The sequence below is a fragment of the Eptatretus burgeri genome, chromosome 6, assembly GCF_056783735.1.
Source record: "Eptatretus burgeri isolate ZD-2024b chromosome 6, Ebu_testis_v1, whole genome shotgun sequence".
NCBI classification, from domain to species: Eukaryota; Metazoa; Chordata; class Myxini; order Myxiniformes; family Myxinidae; genus Eptatretus; species Eptatretus burgeri.
In genome coordinates this window covers 101,684,861-101,708,860 of record NC_140966.1, presented here as the reverse complement: position 1 = coordinate 101,708,860, position 24,000 = coordinate 101,684,861, and the positions used below count along the sequence as shown (strand labels likewise).

Below are 24,000 nucleotides of genomic sequence, written 5' to 3'. Positions count from 1 at the left end.
GACTCACTACGCAATTGCTGCTTAGGTTAATCAGATGAAAAGTGATGATTTTTTAGATGAAATTTGATGACTTTAAGTGTTTTTGAGTTGACTTTTGACCTCCTGACATAAAAAATAGTTTCTTTCCCAATCTAGTGACGCAATGTGCAAATCTTGTTCAAATTTCAAGTCAATCGGATGAAAAATGACGATTTTTGAAATTTGACCTCAGATGACCTTTGACCTCAAAATCAATAGGCTGCTCAGATGTGACTACCGCTATAACTCTGTAAAGTTTCATAATGATCGGTTTAGCCTTTTTTTTTTTACTAGCGTTGATCGGCTCGCGACGCTTGCCTCTCCACACGTCGTTGCAGAGATTGACGTTACAGATTTGCTGTGTTGTCATGATTTACACCAATCATTGTACAAACATTTCTTTTGTCCAAATGTATTTGTAATATTGGTGATATCATATTTATTGGAAATTAATTTGTGATATAATAAGGTCCAAGTGGTCTAAATGGTTAAGGTTCTAAGCTGTCTAATCTGTCTGAAGGGTGGAAGGTGTCTAAATGGTGTTATGTCTAAGGGGGTCTGAGGGATCTTATGGGTCATTTGGGTCCTCCATGACTTTTGGAGTTTCATGGTCTTTTTCGTCTTTGGGGTCTTTTGGATCCTCAGGGTCTACAGGATCTTGAGGGTCTGAAACAGTCTAAGGGGGTCTCAGCAGTCTAACGCGTCAAAAGGTACATTCCAATAGTACATAATTAATAGACGTTCGTAGGTGAGAAGTCAGGGTGCAACTGATGTTCACAACAGTACGTAATTAATGGACAAATAATCACACAGCCACACTGTGAAAGGTACCTTCCAATAGTAAGTAATTTATCGACGTACGTGTCGTCTGCAACCAACATTCAAACAGGACGTGATTCATGGGCATATACTCACACATCTTCATGGACAGACGGACGGCTTCTTGGACCATGCCTTTCGTTTATTTATTTATATATATATATATATATATATATATATATATATATATATATATATATATATATATATATATATATATATTATTTTTTGCTCTTATGATTCATTTAGCCCACACAAGTAAAGCAAAAAATGGGGTTTAGTAATTGCTTCATATCCGTCCATCTGTCTTTTCAGTTTATGATCAAGGAACAAGTTCGATAAATTGAATGTTATATTTTGAACATGAATAGGAAGACAAGTATTCCGTTTAATGGTAATTTTGGCTCTGAATGCATCTCGACCGCACTTGCGCAGAGAGGAGTGAGATAATTTTTTACTCTGTTTCCCTTCCTGGCAGTCAAGCAAAATTGAAAATCATTCCAAACAGGACTTCTCCTGAATGGCTGGAGAGATCGAGGGGAAACTTCCCACAAATATCCTCCAAGCCATGGGGGTGAATCCATGACTCCCCAGGCCCGACCCAGACGTCTCTTGACCTCCGGCTCACAGCCAGCAGAGACAGGAATATCACTGCCAAGGTAAGTGAATCTCTCTGTGACTTCAACATCCTCACCACAAACACGTACAGACAAGATAGCAGCATCCAAGATGTCATTGAAAGCCTGGATCTTAGTTTTGACCCAGCAAACCCATAATCCCAGTGGCTCCAACTTCTCATTCAGCACCTCGAGGGCCCCCAAAAGGATATCTAGAGTCTCCACAAAAATGACTGCATCATTTGCGAAATCAAGGTCAGAGATCTTGACATTCCCAAACGATGCACTGCAGCTAGATCTCGACAAAATCCTCCCCAGAATCCAGTCCATACAAGCGCTGAAAGGTGTGCGGGCCAGCACACACCCCTGGCAAAATCCAGTAACAACTGTAAATAAGTAGGAGATGGTATCATCACATCTCACAGCACTCTCAGTACCAGAGTGCAGTTCAGACATCAGATTGATCGGTTGTGGTGGCACCCCAAAAAGACCAAGAATCCTCAGGAGGGCATCCTGATTTACTGAATCAAACGCTTTGCAGAGATCAACATAGGCTGCAAGCAGCCCCTGCCGAAACTCTCGTCTGCGTTCGGCGAGGACCCGAAGAGCAAGGATACGGTCAATTCTTGACCTCGTTGGTGTCAAGCGTGACTACTATGGATGCTGATTTATTCTCCTGGATTTAAGCTGAAACTTCAGAGTTGCTACAAGAAGCCCCTGGTTAGTGTTGAGGAACTGAGCACTCCGGTAGACCGTGCAGCTGTGGATCATCCTCCTGCGACCATCAATGAGCACATGGTCATTCTCCTTTGCTTCATCACCAGTGTTGTGGTCAGTATTGAGGAACGGAGCACTTCGGTAGACCGTGCAGTTCTGGATCATCCTCCAGTGACCATCAATGAGCACGTGGTCAATCTCCTTTTCCACACCACCAGCGTTGGAATACCAAGTCAAGTGATGAGCTTCTGGGCACTGAAACCATGAACCAGCCACCCTAAGTCCATGACTTCTTGCAAAGTCAAGGGACTTGGTGCTATTCTGTTTCACAGTTCCAGACCCGTGGGGACCAACACATGACTCATCATCATCCCTATCATTTTCAGTCGATGCATTGAAATCCCCCAAGACTAGAAGTGTATCTCGCCTGAAGCACGATCAACCACAGACTCGAGCGTGGCATGGAATGCATCCTTCACGGTGAGATCACTCGCTTCGGTCGGAGTACATACAGAGACCAGGGAAACGACACCGAAGGAGTGACGAAACCTTCGTCTCATAATATGCTTGTTGACTGGCGTTACCTCAATTATAATTGGAGTCAGCTTATTGGACACAGCTACAGCAACTCCTTCGCCATGGTGACCATCAGAACGACCAGACCAATAGTAGGTGCAAGCACCCGCCATGATCTCGCCACAATCTGGTCTCCGAACACCAGAGAGTGCTGCAATACCGATGTCCAAACGCTTGAGCTCAGATGATAACAGAGACAGGTGATCATCCTCTTTTATGGATTGGTCATTCCAGGCACCCATCCGAAGGGACCGCCTCAGGTTAACCCAAGGAGACCGCCATCTGGTGGACAACACCTCAGCACCACTCCGACATACACGACCGCAATCTGACCCAGGAAGGTTTCCCCATGGTTTTCCTCCTCTCATCAAGGCTTTGGGACCCTGAAGGCTTTGCTCCAATCCTGTCATCCGGTGAGCTACCCTCTGGACGGAAACTGCACAGGTGGTGCTCCCAGGGAGTGGGTTTTTTTTCGTGCTTTTCGTATGTTTTGCGGAATGAATGGTTTTACGGTGGCCGGAGTGCAAATCCTGCCACCAACCTCCTAATAAAAAGTCACCCAACTGCAGGAGGACGTCCCCAGACACATTTGGGCACTCGACATGGATGGCCGTTGGCTCACAAGGAGCTCCTCCACCCTTTGACTGGTTTTGTTTTTAATCCTGCTGGGTATCCATATCATAACCCCTCCTCACCAGAAAACCCGGTGGGGGAGACGATTTAATCGCCGACAACCCGACCATGGAACAGGTTAGTACAGGTTTACATGGTACCTGCAGCAAGTCACAGATCTCATCTGATCTGACCTGACACCTGGAATTAATTTACTTATGTGCCTTTAAACCTCTTGAAACCTTTATTTGATTTGAATTATATACCTGAATACTGTAGAACACAAATTGCCTTCATAATTGATACATCAAAGGACCGTGCTATATATCGATAGATGTGAGGGTACGGTATCGGCGTGAAGAAGCGGCCACCAATATGCATCTGTACGACGACGCCGATTGATGTTGTGTTCTATGGTGATAAATGAAGCCTCCATCTCCTAAACTGCGACTCGTATTACGGCGTCGAAGGGTGATGAACAAGATTGCTTCAGTCGCGCAAAACTTCGGATTTTTAAAACTATTTTACAAATCAATATTTCATTAAAATTTAAGTATATAGCCACTCCCTGGGGGTATCATGTTCTATGAACTCTGTAGTTGATATGATGTTCTGTGTTTGATTATGAGGACAATTTACCTGCGAAACTGAAACAAAAGCATGTGCTGGCGATGGTAAGGTCACAGCGAGGTGAAATCACCTGATTTTGAGTGGGAGACATTTAATGGGTCACCTGGAAGATTCACCTTTTCCTGTGTTCTGTTACACTCACTATTACTTGGAACATCTATTTCAGAACGACGCGAGATCACCTTTCTGCTCTGTTCTATAATCCCAGCCCTAGAGGTTTGTACCCTAGACTCATCGCTGAGCTTTTTAGTCTGGGTACAAACCTCAGTCTATCTACAAACTGCCATTCTGGTCATTCACATGCAGTGAGAGGCTTTAATATGCGTGTGCCGTCCTTCGGAAGGATGTATAAGCTGGAGAACCCGTCTGCTAGTGTTACCTCGTGGCCTGAAAAGATGCTGGCATTACCTAATGGGTATTAAAGCCTTAGCTGTACAATATGTTTAAAAAACGGTGTCCATTGCCAACACTGAATGAGCCTATTCCAAACATCTAAAAAGACAGGCCTGGCCAGCTGCTGCCCAGTACCAAAAATGCATTCTTTGGCTGACATCACAAATAGCTGGGATTAATTGTGTCAGTTAAAGAAGTTGTCGTAGAAGTGTCATACCTAAAAGCCACTTTCCATTGGACTACTTGAAAGGCAAAATTGAGTTTCTACCATGCGGCAGGTGGGGCAAACAATGTCCAGAGCCTTGTTTTTTGTTTAAAAAAAAAATAAAGAATCCTCCATATGGGTTGTACAACTACAACTCCACCAGATGGCCATAGTTCTAATTTTAACATTGTGGTCTCTGAATTGCTGTGTCTATCTAAGATGTATATCGGTCTGAAGGAATCTTAGATCTTAGTTTTTGTTCTTCTTTCGTATGCAGCACAAGGCTCCAGGGTAGCATCAATGGCTGAGGGCACGGCTGTGCCACTGATGCAATGCCCTTTGTCGTTTCTGGCAGAAGTTGTGAATTCGCTTGTGGTGCAAGTGATAACTCGCGTACTCTTCGTAAAGGACACCATGGGATCTTTAACGTTCTCCAACTAATGCAACAGATGGGATTGCCAGTTTAACGTCCGTCCGAGGGAAGGCACGCACACACACACTGCGTAACATCAAGATGGAAGTTCATAGCTGGGTCGGGATTCGAACCCAGGCTCAACAGCTTCGAGATGAGTTTGCGTACCTCCTGCCAGCTTTCTTGAAGGATTACGGTTTCTGAATCTGAACTACGGTTTCTCCCGCCTTCTGAATTTGCTCACGACTTTAATCATGTCAGTAATGAACACCAAGATCAGAAAAGGTCGACGCACAGCAATGACCCCCCCCCAAAGTAAGAATATGTTTAAAAAAGCCAATACCGTTGAGTAACCCTGCCTCAAAATTAACATCGCACGATCGATTAAACTATGTACTGTAGATTGAACTACTTGAGAACGTTGTTTGGATAATAGCGATGGCGAATACGAGAACAACCCCAAAAAAAGGGGAAAGATTGTGCGGACAGGAAAAGAGATGGAAAGAAGGAGATAAAAAGGAAAGAGAGGGAAGGAAAGAGTTGGTCAATCCAAAAGCTTCCTGACTTCCTCCCAACGTTACTCTCCCACATTTACAATCGGCCAAACTAAAGTGCACCCCTTCGTGTACTTCTACTTTGACGACCTTGATTTTTTTTTTTGTTTCAATTCAACTGTAATGTTTAATGACGGATTAGAGTTTCCCGAACATTTGATTTTGTCCTTTCCTCCAACACAGGAAACTATTTCAGCTGAAAAGATTTCATCTCTGTTGGAAAAGGAAGATGTGTGAAGGGTTTTGGAAGGTCTTGCCTGTCGTTATCTCCGTGATCATTTGTGGTAAGTCCATTTTATCTCCTCTTCGACCAGTCACCGCGTGTCCCTCTTATTGTGCACACGTTCTCGCTTCAAATACCCAGCTGCCTCTTGTGTATAACCTCATTTTTCTTGATGTCTTATTCATTTCTGTCCTTTCTTCTTCTCACCGAGCTTGACGTCTTGTTGCTTGCATTATTTTGACTTTACTTTCAGCATGTTGATCTTTCCTGACTTCTTCTCTTCTTGATCAATGTGCTTTTATCACCTTTGACGCGACATAACTTCTGTAGGAGTTTAACGACTGGTTAACAACCGTTTCCTTCACGTGCAGTGTACACATTTCGTTTGTAAGAGAAGGAAGGGTGTGATAAGGAAAATTGAAAGAAAGGTAAGGGTCCGGAATAAAAAAAAGGAGGATCTGCGTGGTGGAGATGGGATAGAAGCTTGCGGGATGAATTGAGGGGGTAGGATGTGAAGGATGGAGGGGATTAGGATTTGTAAACAAAGATATTGATCATGTTGATTGAAGAACGAGTTTTGCTTGCGAAGTCTTGTCGATCTGCGTCGGTATACAGGAAGAACAACGGATATAATCGACAGAATGTTGATCCTTGTGTATGCTAACTGCCGTGAGAAGGAGAAGCTGACATTTCAGGCGTTAGCCCTTCGTCGGAGCAAAATAGGAAATGAAAGGTTCATAGGAGGGCTCTTTTGCTCCGACTGAAAGCAAAGGCCGAAATGTCAGCTTCTCCTTGCTTCCCACGACAGTTTGCTTCCCTTGATTCGTGTTCTCTTCATTCCATCAATTCCATCAACGAAACCTGGTGGACATGTTGGGGGGTGTGACAAGGATGAACTGATTAGATTTTGGTGAAGATCCCAATCCAGATCCAACGAATATAATTTTTTTTAAAGTGATTCTTCACCATTTTAGAGAAAAGGATAAACTAATATACAGTATAGCACGATATTTCAAAAATTTATTGGGCCACATATTTTCTCGTGGATCAGGCATTCCAGGGCGGAGGTATGCGCTCTTTCGAGTGCCCTTCTAGCTGGCAATGGAACCTGGAGGACCTGGCATTTGAAGTCAGAATTCCATATCCTGTGGGCATGTGTTGACCAAAACAAGTGGCATGTACTGCCCTGTTTTTTTTTTTTCTTCGGAGTTTCTTTCTCTTAGATATGCCCACATGGCGGAGCATGGTCACCACAAGTAGCTGTTGGAATGGTCTTGGACAGTGGAACTATCCTTGGGATGTGGGGACTAGTGTTCAGGGAGAGGCTTCATTTTTGCTTCATCATTATTATTATTATTATTATTATTATTATTTTTACATGATTGAGGCTTGTGGAAGAGCTATAGCAGAATGGAAGGGAACAAAATGGAAAGGGGAGAATCCCAACGGCAGAGTAAAGGTGAAGGTGAGAGTGAGAGTGAGATCAAGGGGAGGGAGAGAAGGACACGTGGAGGTGACCAAGTTGCACACATGCTGAAACATAGCGAGAAGAGGAAGCCGGGAAGCAGGGATGAAACAGAAAAGGGACAAACCAACAATTGAAAAGAGGTTGGGGGGGGGGGTGAAATCACAATAACCTGGAAAAGGGAGTACTTTGGAATGGGGCCATTTGGAGTAGAAGAGATCATCAGTATGGATGGAGGGTGACCGGAGGTAGAAATGAACAGCTGTCTTGAAGCCTTGGAGTGAAGAATGGAAGTAAACAGTTTGGGGAAGTTGGTTCTGGGAGAAAAGAGAATCAAATGAGTGGTGGTGAGCAGTGAGCCTGGATTTTGGGAGTTTAGGAAGAAAATTGAGGAAGAAAATTGAGGCTGACAGACCGTATGCACCCTGGAGAAACTGAGGAGGGACAGAGCCACGAGTGGAAAGACTGTGCCATATCAAAAAGGAGGTGGCAGAATCCAAGGAAGCCACCAACTTACCTGTGATGTGAAAGTAACAGGCTGAGACTCAGTTTCGTCACGGGAGATCCCAAAGATTTTGAGGGCCTTGCTTTGTACAGAATCAAAAAGGGTATGGTGTGAGGCAGGGGCGTCAAGCCAAAGGGGAGTGCAGGACTCCATCAAGTTCCAAATGAAAGCCTTAACGTTATCATTTTCCCCCTCCTCACTTCAATAAAAAAAACACACAATTTTTTTCACTCCAGAACAATCTCATTGGTTCACGAGTCAGTAAGTGACCACTATATCAATTATGGTTGTTTCTGTCTGTCTGTCTGTCTGTCTGTCTATCTGCTGTCCCAAGCATACCTCCGTGGGTTTTGATCGGATCTGGATAAAATTTTGGTGGGAGGTTTATATCATGATCTAGTTGTGTTTTCCAGAGAATGGACATGCTGCGCCCATTATGGGCGGAGCCACGCCCCAAAAAACATGTGTTTTTAGGGGGTAGCCGATTTCAAGTTACATCCTCTCTGAGGGGTTTGTCGAATCTGGCAGGGGTTTTGGTATTTGGTTAGCCCAAGGGCACCTGCATAGCCCCACAGAGCTCGATTTTTCATTTTCGTCACAAGGTCACAAGGTCACAAGGTCACGAACTTAGAAAATGTCAAAAAAATCAATAAATAGGGCATCGAGCTCCTCGGATTTTCAACTGTTTCGAATGAAAGTTGGTATGCAAGTAGTGCTCTTCGAGTACCACAACTTTCATCATTTACGTTTTTCCCGATTCCCGCCAGTTTGCCCGTGGCGTCCCCTCGAAGGTCAAAAAATAAAAAAGGGGAACCGTGTACATTGCTCGTGAACCATCGCCGTCTCCTGACTCGTTCAACTCTAATTTCGTTCTGCCTGTACTTCCTATTCTCCATCCCTTCCTTCCCCCCTTTTCTCAATATCTCCAAATTGAATCTTCATTGAATATAGAATATTCGTCCTTCTTCCTTCGAAAGTGTTTAAAAACACGTTAAAATGATTCACTTTCCTTATTTCTTCATCAGGAGTAACCCACACATTCTTTTTATTCACCACGATCGGTTGCTCCTGCAAGTTCTCTTTTTCTTCTTCTTCACAAATATTATTTTCCAAAACTGTCTGCCAGCGAAGCACTTGGTCCACCAACCATCCTCCTTTACTGACAACACCATAATTATCCATGCCTTCAAAAAAAAAAAATCATCTCCCATCCCATGGCATTTATCTATTTGTCCAATTTGGGAATTTGGAATCAGCATCCTTCCACTTCATCTCTCCTCTTTCCACACCCCTCACTCCACCCTGTCAAATCTTCATGTTCACGCTTTCTGCATCCATCTGCATCCCAACTTCTCTTCTCAATGCTTCCCCCTCACCACACCCACTCAAACCTCCCCCCTCATCCTGCTCCCACAATGCTCCCCCCATTCTGTACCCCATCAACAACTTCTCCTCTGTCCCTAACAGTTTGGACCTCAAACATCCATGGTCTCCACTCCAACGCGACAGATCTCTTAATCTCGGCCGCTGTTGATAAACTGGATATCACCCGTTTAACAGACTCCCTCCTCCAACAGGATGTCCCTGAGTCCTTGGTGTCTCTCCCCCAGATATTGCCTGCTCCGATTTGATCGGCCTCAACCCCGCCATGGCAGCAGAGTTGCACTTTACATAAAGAATTCCATTTCAACTCAACCCCCAGGGGTACATTTGGCTGCAACCTCCCCTCCACTTCCACCCCGTGTTTGGCTGTATATTGTACCATCCTTCAAGGCTGCTTGCAGTCCCTGTCAATCCACATGTTTGGCAGGGATTGCAAGTAGCCATCTTTCTTCAGGACCGGTCTCCGATATCGACTGCCCCGACGTTAACTCTGCCTGCAAATTCATCCACAGAGACCTGCTCTCTCTTTTTCACATATCAATCCCATCTCATCGTCAGTTATCCTACCGAGGCAGTTGCTTGTACACTGAAGTTGCACACTGAATCCTGTGGTGAGGCAGTTGCTCTGAAACAAGTTGCTTCCTTTCTCTTCCGAGGAGGTAAACCCGACCGAAGGCAAGCTCTGCTCATTCCACAAAGCCCGCAACAAGTGTGTGTCCACTCTCAGGAGAGCCAGAAAACATGTCATTCTGTCCAATCTCAATGATGAACTTTGAAACTTGTCTCCCTCTTCTAAAAGCAGGTGGCACCTTGTGAAGTCTGTCTCTGGTGTATGCTCCCCTTCCATTCCTTCTTCATTGTCTTCATACGGCATCGTAGCTGGCTCTGCTCGTGAGAATGCCGAATGCCTCATTTTTGTGTTTCCTTGCAAATCTTGCGTCCCTAACCCCTTACTGTCTCTCTACCCACCCTATCCAGTCATACCCAACTGCTCCTGGACTCTGTACATTTTCCACCTGAGAAGGTGGAGAAGTCTCTCGCAACCCTCGATTGATTCTGCATCTGGACCAGATAGCATCAGCTCACATGTCTTAATAACCTGCTCTACTACTCCTACACATCCTCTCTCTGCTCTTTTCACCCTGTCATTTGCCTGAGGTCATCTTCCATCTGCTTAAAATTTTTCAACCATCACTGCACTATGTAAAAAAGGTGCAAAAACTGATCCCCTTAACTACAGACCTCTTATTTTACTTCCAATAATGATGATAATCAGCAAGGTCATGGAATCCATCATCGCAGTTGATATGAATTCCTTCCTTTTCTCCAACAACTTCATCTCAGATCACCAGTTTGGATTCAGACGAGGTCACTCCACCTTGGACATGCTGCTCCTACTCGCCCAACAATGCATGGAGGCCCTCAGTGTCAGACATGAGATCAGGACCGTCTCGCTGGACATATCTCGTGCTTTTGATGTAATCTGGAATCCTGCCCTGCTCCCCAAACTCTCTGCCTATGGCATCCAAGGCCAACTCCACACATGGCTTCCTGACTTCCTCTACAATCGTAGCCAATGTGTGTTTCTCAATGGAATCCTTTAATCTCCTCCCTTGTTGAGGCTGCAAGCTAAGAAGAGGACAATCAGCATCAGATAAATGGGAAACTTCAAGGAGCAAATGTGTCGTGTACAGAGTAAGTATATTCCAACGAGGTGTGAAGTCAGAGGCAGAAAGAGACCGGTGAGGTTGGACAGGGAGGAAAAAGAGTGCGATTAAGGATCAGCAGAAGGCATTTATCAGGAACAAAATATCACGAATGGACACAGACTTGTAGAAGTATCATTGTACACAGAGGCTGGTTAAGAAAATAATTATTGGCAAGTCAAATGAGAATATGGGAAGGATATGGCTAAGAACATTAGCAATAACAGCAAGACATTCTTTAAGTATATAAGGGGTAGAGGACAGGTTAAGCCATGTATGGGAAGATAGATGGAGACTTGGATAAACAATCGGTGTTGGGTGGACGAGAGGATGCATTCGGTGGACGAGATGAATTCAGAATGAAACTCGGAGGAGGGAAATCTGGAAATTTGTAAGGGCAGATTGAGGTGCAGGTTGGGGATGGGGTAATGAGTGCAGAAAAGATCATGGTTTTGGATGGGAGAAGATAACAGCCGTCTTGAACACCTGGAGGGAAGAATGAGATTTAAGAGAATGTGGAAGTTGGTTCCACGGGTAGGTTAAGAGTCATCTTTCTTAATTTGCATATGACACACAACTTGGGGCTAATGTAGCAAGCAGAGAGGAGGGGGAGGGGGAAGTGAAGGGGGGTGATCAGATTCAGGAAAGTCTACATAACTTTCATAGATTGAGCAAAACAATGGCAGATAGTATAACATAAATTAATGTAAGATGCTTGGGAAAATAAGGATTACATTCTTCAAGGACCAGTCTTGGAGAATGTACCATAGGAGGAGGATCTGGGGGTGGTAATAGATACAAGAGGTTCAGAAGGATAATAGTTCAGTTTTGGTGACCACATCTGTGGAAACGCATTGCTGCTTTCGAGAGGGTACAGCATAGAACTACACGATTTAGTTCTGGGCCGAGCTCGATTAACTTTTGAGGAACAGCTGAATGAGACAGGACTCTTTATACATGAGAAAGGAGGTGATCACGAGGGGATCGGATTGATATGTTTAAGTTGTGTGCCTTAAAACTTAAGACGTGTGCCTGGTGTGTGCCCTTAAACTTTGTGCAGAATTTATTTCCTGAATTTGCTGACCTTTGTCTGGTTATTGAAACTCTCATATTTTTTTATTTATTTATTTTATTTTTTAAACCGTCAAATACATTCTTCTCTGAAAGGGTTGAACAGATCGAGTCGAAATTTTACAAGTATGACCACCTATCCATAAGGAACAAAACGTTCACACATATGACGTCATAGGTCGCATGGTTTGGCAACCATATTGGATTTACCCGAAAACCTAACAAAGTCTTCTCCAGAACGGCTGAACAGATTGAAGGAAACTACACAAATGTTCCACAAGCCTTGGGGATTCCAGGTTATGGGTCACATGGTCTGGCAGCCATATTGGATTGTGCAAAAATCTTTAAAAAAACATTATTTCTAAACCTCTTGGCTTAAATATAAAACGTTATGTTTGGTGCAAACCCAACACAGCACATCACCCAAATAACACCATCCCTACTGTGAAGCATGGTGGTGGCAGCATCATGTTATAGGGTTGGTTCTCACCAGCGGGGACGATGGCACTTGTCAGGATAGAAGGGAAAATGGATAGAGTAAAATGCGGAAAAATCTGGGGAAAACCTGCTAGCTTCTGCAAGAAAGCTGAAATTGGGATGGAAGTTCACCTTTCAGCATGACAACAAACTGGAGTGGCGAAGAAACAAAAAGATAAATGTCCTTGATTGGCCCAGTCCGAGCCCTGACCGAAATCCAATTGAAAATCTGCAGCATGACTTGAAGATTGCTGTCCATCAACACTCCCCGCACAACTTGGCTGAGCTTCAACAGTTTTGTACAGAAGAATGGGTAAATATTGCCCAATCGAGGTGTGCAAAGCTGGTCGAGTCCAACCCCAACAGACTCGCAGCTGGAATTGCCGTCAAAGATGCTTCCACCAACTATTAACTCAAGGGGGTGGATATTATAGACTTGTGTTTTAAATTAATTTTCTGACACTTCTAAAAATTTTCACTTCGAAGTTGTGGGTTAAGATGTGCAAAATAAAGGTGGAAAAAGTCTGAATTGATGCAATTTAATTCCAGGCTATAAGGCAACAAAAGGTGAAAATTTGGAAAGGGGATGTGGACTTTCTATAGGCAATGCATCTATACCAAAGTGTCGGGTTGTATCATGAAAGAATATCATACGAAAAGAGGAAATTGCATATTTTCAGCGAGCCATTCACAGTCTGACGCATCACAGAACAACGTGGGGTCAATGCAGGTGAGTAGCCTTTGTACCCAGGTGTGAACTTTGTTCACATCGAACGATATACAGTATTCAGTGATAGTGTGAATATTGTCGAGTGCTCGCCAAGTGGCTTAAACACTCATTGAAACAGTTGATAAGGAATGACTTGCTTGGAAAGCGATTTTACGATCGGCGATCTGTCATATGAAGCAACTCCCGGAGATGTTCAAAATGTGAAACTTTGGACGAATGAAACACTTTTCCCTTAGCAGTCGGAACTGCTGCTAAGATCAATTCTGGAGCTTCAATTTTGTTATTTGGCTCAGTTTAAGAGATTCTAGAACTTATGGCATGTGCGGAAATGAAACAAAGCCATGAACTCTGGCATCTCCGTGCGTTTCTAAGCATTGAAACGTATACAGCGATTCGTAGTTATCGATAATATGAGTGAGGAGTGGAAAAAAACCCAAAAACTTTATCATTGAGAAATCGTTGCGGCCTGTTCCAAGTCAAGGCTTTGTTGAGCAGGCCATAAAAACATGATGACTTCAGATCCCAGCAAGGTAAACCCAGGATATGCCTTAGGACCCCAAAGAGAGCGAGGTGGCCACTGATTCACTTGATAAAGGATATAATTAAATAAGGTCCTCAATTGTCTTCAAAAAGGGTGTTTTCTTTAACCCGAACACCTAATTTTGACTCGTGTCCTTCCTTGCCGTATCCTTAGTTTGCATGCAAAGTTTCAGGCTACTCGGTTTCATTGTATTGGAGTAATGGAGGAGACACACTGACATACACACACACACACACACACACACACACACACACACACACACACACACACACACACACACACACACACACACACACACACACACACACACACACAATCGTGACCGAAGATTTTCGTGCCGCACTCTTCAGGGTAAAAATTGCAGCAAGTGAAGGAGGAAGTGAAGGCGCGTGCTTTTTACGCAGGTCTCAATAAGGTAGACGCTGATTGGTTCAACCGTAATGACGTCACAGTTAATCCGAACGCCCATTGGTCGGCTCATCATCTTCAAATCGAGCTTCCATTGGCTGGAGCAGATGATTTCGATGATTGACGTTTGTGACCGCATCCAGGAGAGAGGGGGGGGGATGGGTTTCCCATAAGGTCCATTCACCATTTGTTCCCGTACTTCCCTTGATCTTTCCATGCTGAAAGAGACACAGAGATCGTACAAATTCCTTTTGACGACATAATATTTCTGAACATGACAAAAGATCGGAAGATTGGTCCGAACAAATGTCCAGTCTATATCAGGATGCCCTGGAAAGGGAAATCATCACGAAGGTTTGAAGTACAAATCAAGCATGTTGTATCCAACACGTTTCTGGCTGTGCAACCCCGAGTAATCTTCATCTCTCGCCGTTTGCTGACCTCAGTCAACAAGGATGTGCTACCCACCTCACAAACCAGCAATGTTATTTATGAGTGTAAGTGCTGATGTGAAGCTCGGTACGTGGGCCACACAACACTAAGATTGACTGATGGGATCAAACAACACGTCCCCTTGGCGATTCGAAGAAAGATTGTGAGGGTTAGAACACAACCAGTGCGAGAATGTAGAAATATCCAGCAACCACCGGCCACTGTACCTGCTTCATCTGCCATTGCACAGCACCTGGTTGCCAACCCTATCTGTGCAGACCAGTACAATGCAGATATGTTCAGGATATTGAGCCGAGGTCGGAGCCCGTTTCATTTACGTATGTTGGAAGCAACCTTCATCCTTACCACTGATCCAATACTATGTCGTCAAAAGGAATTTGTACGATCTCTGTGTCTCTTTCAGCATGGAAAGATCAAAGGAAGTATGGGAACAAATGGTGACTGGACCTCATGGGAAACCCATCCCCCCTCTCTCCAGGATGCGGTTGCAAACGTCAATCATCGACGAACTCTGCTCCAGCCAATGGGAGCTCGAGGTGAAGATGATGAGCCGACCAATGGGCGTTCGGATTAACCGTGACGTCATTACGGTTGAACCAATCAGTGTCTACCTTATTGAGACTTGTGTATGAAGCACAGGCCTTCACTTCCTCCTTCACTTGTGGTTTTTACCCGGAAGAGTGCAGCACGAAAAGCTTCGGTCACTATTATGTCGTGTTTGTATCCATATTAAAGTTCTGTAGTACCAAACATCTGTGTACATGCATATATATATATATATATAATATACAGTACATACATACATATATGTATAATATACAGTTCATGCATATATGTATAATATACAGTACATGCATACATATGTGTATAATATGCAGTTACATACATGTGTGTATAATATGCAGTACATACATGTGTGTATAATATGCAGTACATACATATATGTATAATATACAGTACATGCATACATGTGTGTATAATATACAGTACATACATATATGTATAATATACAGTTCATGCATATATGTATAATATACAGTACATGCATACATGTGTGTATAATATACAGTACATACATATATGTATAATATACAGTTCATGCATATATGTATAATATACAGTACATGCATACATATATGTATAATATGCAGTTACATACATGTGTGTATAATATGCAGTACATACATGTGTGTATAATATGCAGTACATACATATATGTATAATATACAGTACATGCATACATGTGTGTATAATATGCAGTTACATACATGTGTGTATAATATGCAGTACATACATGTATGTATAATATGCAGTACATACATGTATGTATAATATACAGTACATGCATACATGTGTGTATAATATACAGTTACATACATGTGTGTATAATATGCAGTACATACATGTGTGTATAATATGCAGTACATACATATATGTATAATATACAGTACATGCATACATGTGTGTATAATATACAGTACATACATATATGTATAATATACAGTTACATACATGTGTGTATAATATGCAGTACATACATGTGTGTATAATATGCAGTACATACATGTATGTATAATATACAGTACATGCATACATGTGTGTATAATATACAGTACATACATATATGTATAATATACAGTTACATACATGTGTGTATAATATGCAGTACATACATGTGTGTATAATATGCAGTACATACATGTATGTATAATATACAGTACATGCATACATGTGTGTATAATATACAGTACATACATATATGTATAATATACAGTTACATACATGTGTGTATAATATGCAGTACATACATGTGTGTATAATATGCAGTACATACATATATGTATAATATACAGTACATGCATACATGTGTGTATAATATACAGTACATACATATATGTATAATATACAGTGCATGTATGCTCAATTTTGAGGCTATCTTGACCATTTACTTAAATAATTTACAAGCAGGGCTTTTGGGATAACTTGTTTAATTTGCAAGCTTTGCTTTTCAGTCTTTTTCTTCCTGTTAATACCCTGCTATATACATTATTATCCCCCGCCAACCAACGAAGTTGGCGGGTGATATAGAAATGGGTTCCGTCCGTCCGTCACATTTCGTTTCCGGAGCTTAACTACAAAGCCCCTCAAGATATATTTACGAAATTTGGTACACATATCAAGCAAGTGGTGAACTGGTGCCTTTTGATATTTTCAAATTGATAGGTCACATGGTTTGGCAGCCATGTTGGATTGAAGAAAAATATTAAATAATGTTTCCTCTGGAATCACATAACCTAACGAAGTGAAAATTTGCAACTGTCATCTTCCATCAGGTCTGCATAAACAGTAAAAATGATGATGTCACAAGTCACATGGTTTGGTGGCCATCTTGGATAGAAAAACACACCTCATCCGATTAACACGGAACTTCACACACGTATTCCACTGGAGGATTGGAGGCAGAATCTAAATTTATGATGTCATAGATCACGTGGTTCATCAGCCATCTTTGATTGAAAATTAATAAATTTTAAAAATCTTCTTCTCCAGAACGGCTGGTCAGATCAAGGGGAAACTTCACATACATGTTGAACACGCTTAGGGAATATAAGTTTGTTAATCCTCATTTACTATGGCGGGGGATATCGAAGACTTTGTCTTCAACGGATGCTAGTTTCTATTACCTCTGCCACCGAAGGTGAAGGAGGTTGTGTTTTCACCCCTTTCTGTCTGTTTGTCTGCTTGTCTGTGTGCACGATATCTCAAAAGGTGTGGACAGATTCGGACGAAACTTAGTGGACATGTTGGGTGTGTGACAAGAAAGAACCGTTTCAATTTTTGTGAATATCCGAATATGGATCCAGATCTGATAATTTTAAAAGTGAATCTTCACCATCGAGAGATCAAGCTCACTGATATTTCGCATGACATCCCAAAACGTTTTGGACGGATTCGGATGAAACTTGGTGGACCCGTTGCGTGTGCGGCAAGGACGAATTTGTTCAATTTTGGTGAAAATCCGGATCTGGATACAAGAATTATTTAATTCAAAAAGTGATTCTTCACCATTGAGAGATAGGGTCAAAAACGATATAGTACTGCTTTGCATGAGATTTCAAAAATGTATTGAGCCCGATATGTTCTCGTGGACCAGGCATTGCGTGGCGGAGGTATGCACTCTACTGAATGCCCTTCTCGATTGGTTCATGTCATCACATCCATTGAATCTCCTTTTGTTGCCCTCCAGTATACTGTTTTGTTCTTATCCTCTTTTATTTTTCTCCTCTGCCTAAAATTTGAATAAACAAAGTTTTTGGTCTTGCTCACCTTGCATGTACATCCTTCTATATTTTGAATTTGCATACATATACTTTCTTCCATGTTTTTAAACTCCATTCCTTCTCATGACAGGTTGCAAAAGTGACGTGCTGGAACGAGGACGGGACATCAATAAAGCACGCCACATCCACACAACCTTTGGATATCAGATCCTGCCAATCAGCTGGGGTGGCTCAAACAGGTATGATTGCAGATCCCGCCTCTCGAGACAATCACTCCCTCACTGATATAAATGTTGAGTACCATCTTGGTGGAGTGGAAAGCTGAAATTTTACACACTGATGCAACTCAAAGCCAATGTCCCAGGAAAACTTTCGTAAATGAAAATATACGTTAATTAAAGTAGGTTGGTACAGACTTGGTCTGCTCACTGCAGGTCACATGACCCAAGACAATGGAGCTTACACTGGAACTGGTTGCTAGGCAATGCTAACACAATTAAGGCAAAGGAGATTGACCACGTGCTCATTGATGGTCGCTGGAGGATGATCCAGAACTGCAGGGTCCACCGGAGTGCTCAGTTCCTCAATACTGACCACCGGCTGAGTGTAGCAACTCTTAAGTTTCACCTGAAATCCAGGAGAATTGTACCATCCCAGCCTAGGCTGGATGTTGGCAAGCTCAAGGATGAGAGGGGAGCTGAGGAGTTTGCGAACAGGCTGAGTGGAGATTTTGGGGTCTGGATGCTTTAGGAGATCCTGAAGAGTTGTGGAGTGCCTTCAAGACCACCGTCCTTGATGTTTCCGGTGATGTCTTGGAACTCACCGGAGGGCAAAGAAGAATTTTGTCTCTCAAGGAACACTGGATATTGGCCCAGAGTCGCAGGGCCAGGCTGAATGGCAGAGCTGAGCTGTTCAGGGTGCTGAGGCGTAAAACTGTACGTGCGATGAGGGTGGACAAGGAGGCCTATGTGCGAGGAATCTACACACTCAGAAAGCCCTAAGGAAAGGATTTTTACAGACAAGAGCTTGATTGTCTGGGAGTTGACTGAGGGGGAAATGCTTTGAGCTGAGACCTCAGAGAGACCTTTGAGCTGAGACCTCAGAGAGACCTTTGAGCTGAGACCTCAGAGAGACCTTTGAGCTGAGACCTGAGACCACGTGCTTGCATGTTGGCTGTCACCTTCCTTGAAGCATTCCATTCTCCCTCACCCTCGTGTCTGCCATTTGTCTGCTGTCTTGAGGCATCACACCAGTAGCGAACTTGGTGACAAAGTAGGGATTACTGCCAACACAGGTTTCTTGTCCATGGGGTAGGCCCATTGTTCTGGTCTGGTTTCTCTCTCTTTCTCTTTTTCTCTCTCTTTTTACATACATCAAAATATATATATATATATATATATATATATATATATATATATATATATATATATATATATATATATATATATATATATATATATATATATATATCCCGGGCGTAGTGGCGTGGCCTGTAATCCGGCTACTCGGAGGCTTGGGTTGGAGGATCGCTTGAGGACGGGGGCTCTGCACTGGGCAGGGTGTAGAGCAGCCTGGAATCATGGCGAAACCCAAATCCTGATCCCTGTGTCGTAAGAGGCGACCAGGGTTGCGTCAGGAAGGGCATCCGGCGTAAAACCTGTGCCAAATCAGTATGCGGATCATAACGGATGATCCGCTGTGGCGACCCCTAACGGGAGCAGCCGAAAGATGAACAACACAACATATATATATATATATATATATATATATATATATATATATATATATATATATATATCTATATATATATATATATATATATATATATATTCCTTTGGTGAAACCAATAATTAAATGAAAAATTGCTCAAGGAGCAACACTTGGCAAAACAGAGCACGAAGTAGAATTGCACTCGGTGGAGCACATATCTCTGCTAGGTGGAACACTTCAAATTTTGTATCCCACTGATGGGCTGGATCTGCACGAAAATCCAATCCGCTTGTTCTTGTCACATATCCAAGTCCTCCACCTTGTTTTGTCAAAACTCGTCTCCAACTTTTTTCGACATTGTGATAAATTTAGTTATTGGCCCTCTTTATGAATTTTAGAAAATAGGCCTGTGTTGACGTTTTGACCTCAAAATTAATTGGTAGTTGAATTCAGCGACCTGACATGAAAATACTCTTCAAATTTCAAGTCAATCGGATAAAATTTGAGGATTTTAGAAAATTTGGCTCAAATTGGCCTTTTGGCCTATGTAGACCTTTTTTGGTCGACCAAATTTAATGAACCTTCAATGCGGGACCTTTGCAGGTTCAGTGACATTAATCTGTGAAAATTTGAGAACGATCGGTTGAGCGGTTTTGGCTGGAGGCGAGCGGTCAGACATGCACGCACGGATAGACGTACGTACGGACGTACGGACATACGCACGCACGCATACACACACACACACACGCACACAGAGGCGTTCAACATACTTGTCAATTTTTTTTTTTTTGCCAAGTAATCAGTGTTTGACCCTTGTTTTGATTTGCATTTTGCTCGTCATAACACCCATCTGAGCGCAGATATAACCTGTTGCACGTTGGAGTTCAGTGCCTCTTTCAGCACATCCTGGACCTGCAGGCCCGAAATTCCGAACCTTCCTTGCAGCATGCTGTTACGAGTTCCTGCCCTTACGAGTTCTTGCCATTATGAGTCGCTGTATGTGCTCGTCATTGCCCAGGACGAGTCATTGTCTGTTTGAGTTGTGCAGACTGAAGGGCATAGGGGAGCAGAAGGCACAGGGTACTTGGATGTGCAGCAGGCTCCAAACTTCCACACACAATATTTTCTTTCTCTATCTAACCGCCCCCCCTCCCCCTCCATTCCCCCCAATTTGTCTACTTGAGACGTATGAAAGAGTCGTCAACGATTAACCTCCAGACCTGGCTGGGTGAGGTACTGAACTGACACGCACCTCACACCTTTCCTCTAAGCACCTTCACTGCAAACACTGCATCTCTCCCGATACTGCACTGACACACACGCAACATATTCCCTTTCTCCCCTTTCCTTCTCTCCCCTCCACTTTGGATCAATGCAAGCGCGCCTGCTTGCGTAGGGTGATCAGGGGGCGAGCCCAACACCCCGATCTTCATCTCTCTCTCTTTGTCTCTCTACTATCCCAGTGTGTGTGAGGTATGTCTGTCGTGCATAGATATACAAGATTGTGTAAGAGGATCTTCTGTGCTTGGGGTAAGACTATTCTTGTGTTTCTGGCTGTAAATATGTGCTTTGTGAATTGTGCCCTGTAAATATGTGCTTTGGGAAACTATTTAAAACCTGCTCTGTTGTTGGCCATCGGCCAGATATGGTCCACGTGCACCCCCCCCCCCTCACAACCCTTCGACCCCATATTTTTCTGAAGCCTTAGAGTCCCCTGAGCATGACACAAACAAATAAATATTTCTGTGATATCACAAATTTTACTACCTTTCTATTGATACCAAAATTGTCCCACACCAACTAAAGATGTACCAGATATGACGTCTTAAACATAAGCACATCACTGTTGCAACACCCAACATGTAGTCACTAGTAAGACATAAGACTGAGAAAATATTCCTCACTTCACATAAATAATATAAATTATAAGTTTATTTAAGAAAAACAATTGAAACTTATTATGTCATGTGCACAAAATGTCATTGTGCATGGATTACGCAAAATATTCATTATCGCTATCGTCATCACTCTCCAATGCCTGCTCTATGTCATCAAATGCATCCATATCTGAATCCTCATCAGAGTCGGTGTCGTCAGGTGTGACTTCAGCAATGTCAGCCAGTTGCCGTGGGAGGACATCTCCCACATACCACAGAGGATCAAGGTGACCATCCTTTTCCTCCCAAACCATGTCCCTGACTGGCCTTCGGAATATGTGGTTGTGGAATATGCGCGGTCTTCCAAATCCATACTTGGTGGTTTACTCTCTGAATGTGCTGGGTAAGAGCTCGCTTACAAGGTGGTAAGTTAGCCATATCCACATTCCAGTCATTAACCATCCCATAACGGAGTACAAAACTGTACAAGAATGCTTGCGTGCTGCTGAAGAGGCCACCAGAGAAGTTGGACAGCCTTATGTCATGACTACATTTGACTTGGGAGTTTGCATGAAGGCCTACCCATTAGTGTGGAACTCACCAGACAAGTACGAGAGCCACATAATTCCAATTGGCACATTCCACCTCGTATGCGCTTATATGAAGATGATTGCCAAAAAGATGGCTGGGTCTGGGTTAGCAGATGGTCTCCCAGAAGCAGGACTAATCAGTGGAGGATCTTTGGGTGGTGTGATGTCTGGGAAGCACGACGACAGAGCCCGACATTGTCACAAGATTATGTTGGAATGTTTTGAAAGATTGCTCATAGAGGAGTACCTCAAAGATAAAAGCACTGATGATCTGTTCTCTTCTTTCTCTGATGAATCATCAGATAAGCTACGTGCCCTCGTAGATTCCCACAGCCAAGATACTTTGAATGCTGTCTTGATGGACAATTCCATTGTCCAATTCATAGAGCAGTATGCAGAATTCAAAAAAGGAGTCACAAATGGACGTTTGGGGAAGACTGCTCAGCTGTGGTTGTCATACATGGACCATGTCTGTTTAATTCTATCACACCTTGAAGCCGTAAAGACAAACAACTTTCTTTTGTCTGCTGCATCCATCATTTGCATGACGTCTTTAGTACATCTTTAGTTGGTGTGGGACAATTTTGGTATCAATATAAAGGTAGTGAAATTTGTGATATCACAGAAATATTTATTTGTTTGTATCAGGTAAAATGAGCATGAATAGACGTTATTATTTCAGATATCTGAGTTGTCAAAAGGAAAGGCGAGGTACTCCTCTTCATCACTTCTTGGGACAAACATAACGCCATTAAATTTGACAGATGACTCTATTTTGAAAATCTGCATGTGATATATAATTTGTTAATATTAATGCATATTGGGCAACTGCAGAGATCTTATCAGTCAGGGGATTTTTTACGTGCAAAACTGAGGAAAAGTTGACATTTTGAGGGTACCGTCAGATATGGTTGGAAAATGGATAGTGAGTCCCAGTTTATTCACTGTTACCAGTTGAATTCATGCTCAGGGGACCCTAAGCTTCAGAAAAATATGGGGTCGAAGGGTTGTGGGGGGGGGGGTGGAGGGGGGGTGCACGTGGACCATATCTGGCCCATGGCCGATTGTCTTTTCCTTCATTGTTTTGGCATAATGTGTACGTAATAAATAGATCAGACATTCTTCTCCACTGATTCGTGATGTCAGACAGTAAACACCCCACCCAAGTTTTCGCTTAGCCATTCCTAATAAGTGGACAAGGTGGGACGTTGAAAGCGTGGTTCCCCTGTTGAGGTAACTGGGTCACCAGGTAAGGCAATGCGATGCTGGACACAGGGACCCTGCTTGATGTAGTTGCACAAACCGGCATCCATGGTTGTAGGTCTTTCTAACAGCTTGATGAGAGATGTGGGTGGGTCTTTCTTTATTATTTTATATATTGACTGTTTTTGACATTTGCATTTGGTGCATGCTTGGGAGCCTCATTGGTATGCATTGCTGTCTGCACTGTCACTGATTAATTTCCAAGAAGCGATGAAACCAGTCCGGCAGCTGAGGGGGTGTGGTAGCATTGGGATTCTCATGTGTGTACTATTTGTGAATGTCTTTATAGCTATGGAGGAACTCTGGGAAGGGCTTGATACAGCAAAGCACTTATCTTGCGCAGGCCTTCTTGCTTTACACAGCAGTTTCGGCTAATCTGTTGACATTAAAAAAATCTTTTCATTTCAACATTTGTATTTCTTTGGTTTATGGTGGAACAAAACAAAAAAAGCTGATAAAATTACTAAATCTTACCTTATTCCACACAGAAATCCAAAAATGGCCTGGACAATATTATTGGCACTTTCTAGAAGTTGTTCGAAAAAATTAGATTTCAAGCAGGTGATTCTCCTTCACTTTGGAATTGAGTTCACCTGTGGTCAGTTGCAGGTGCCTGCAATGTCAAAATCACTCAATCAACCAGTTTGAATGGAGAAAAGGAGTCGTTCTGCTGTTTTGTGTCAAACAATGAGCATGGAGAAAATAAAGAAAACCAGAGAATTGGATGAGGAGGTCAGACACAAGATTGTAGCCAAACATGGACA

The 24,000-nt window shown here is 42.9% G+C and overlaps 1 protein-coding gene across 1 annotated transcript in view; it reads left to right on the top strand.

Moving 5' to 3' along the window:
• Positions 1 to 24,000, top strand: part of LOC147025469 (integrin alpha-L-like) — a 165,484-nt gene that overhangs the window by 22,980 nt on the left and 118,504 nt on the right. Inside the window, exons 3-5 of the mRNA XM_085886474.1 lie at positions 1,316 to 1,496; positions 5,737 to 5,837; positions 17,927 to 18,035. Coding sequence (XP_085742600.1) covers positions 1,420 to 1,496; positions 5,737 to 5,837; positions 17,927 to 18,035 — 287 coding nt within the window. The 5' untranslated portion in view covers positions 1,316 to 1,419. The remainder of the gene's footprint in view (positions 1 to 1,315; positions 1,497 to 5,736; positions 5,838 to 17,926; positions 18,036 to 24,000) is intronic.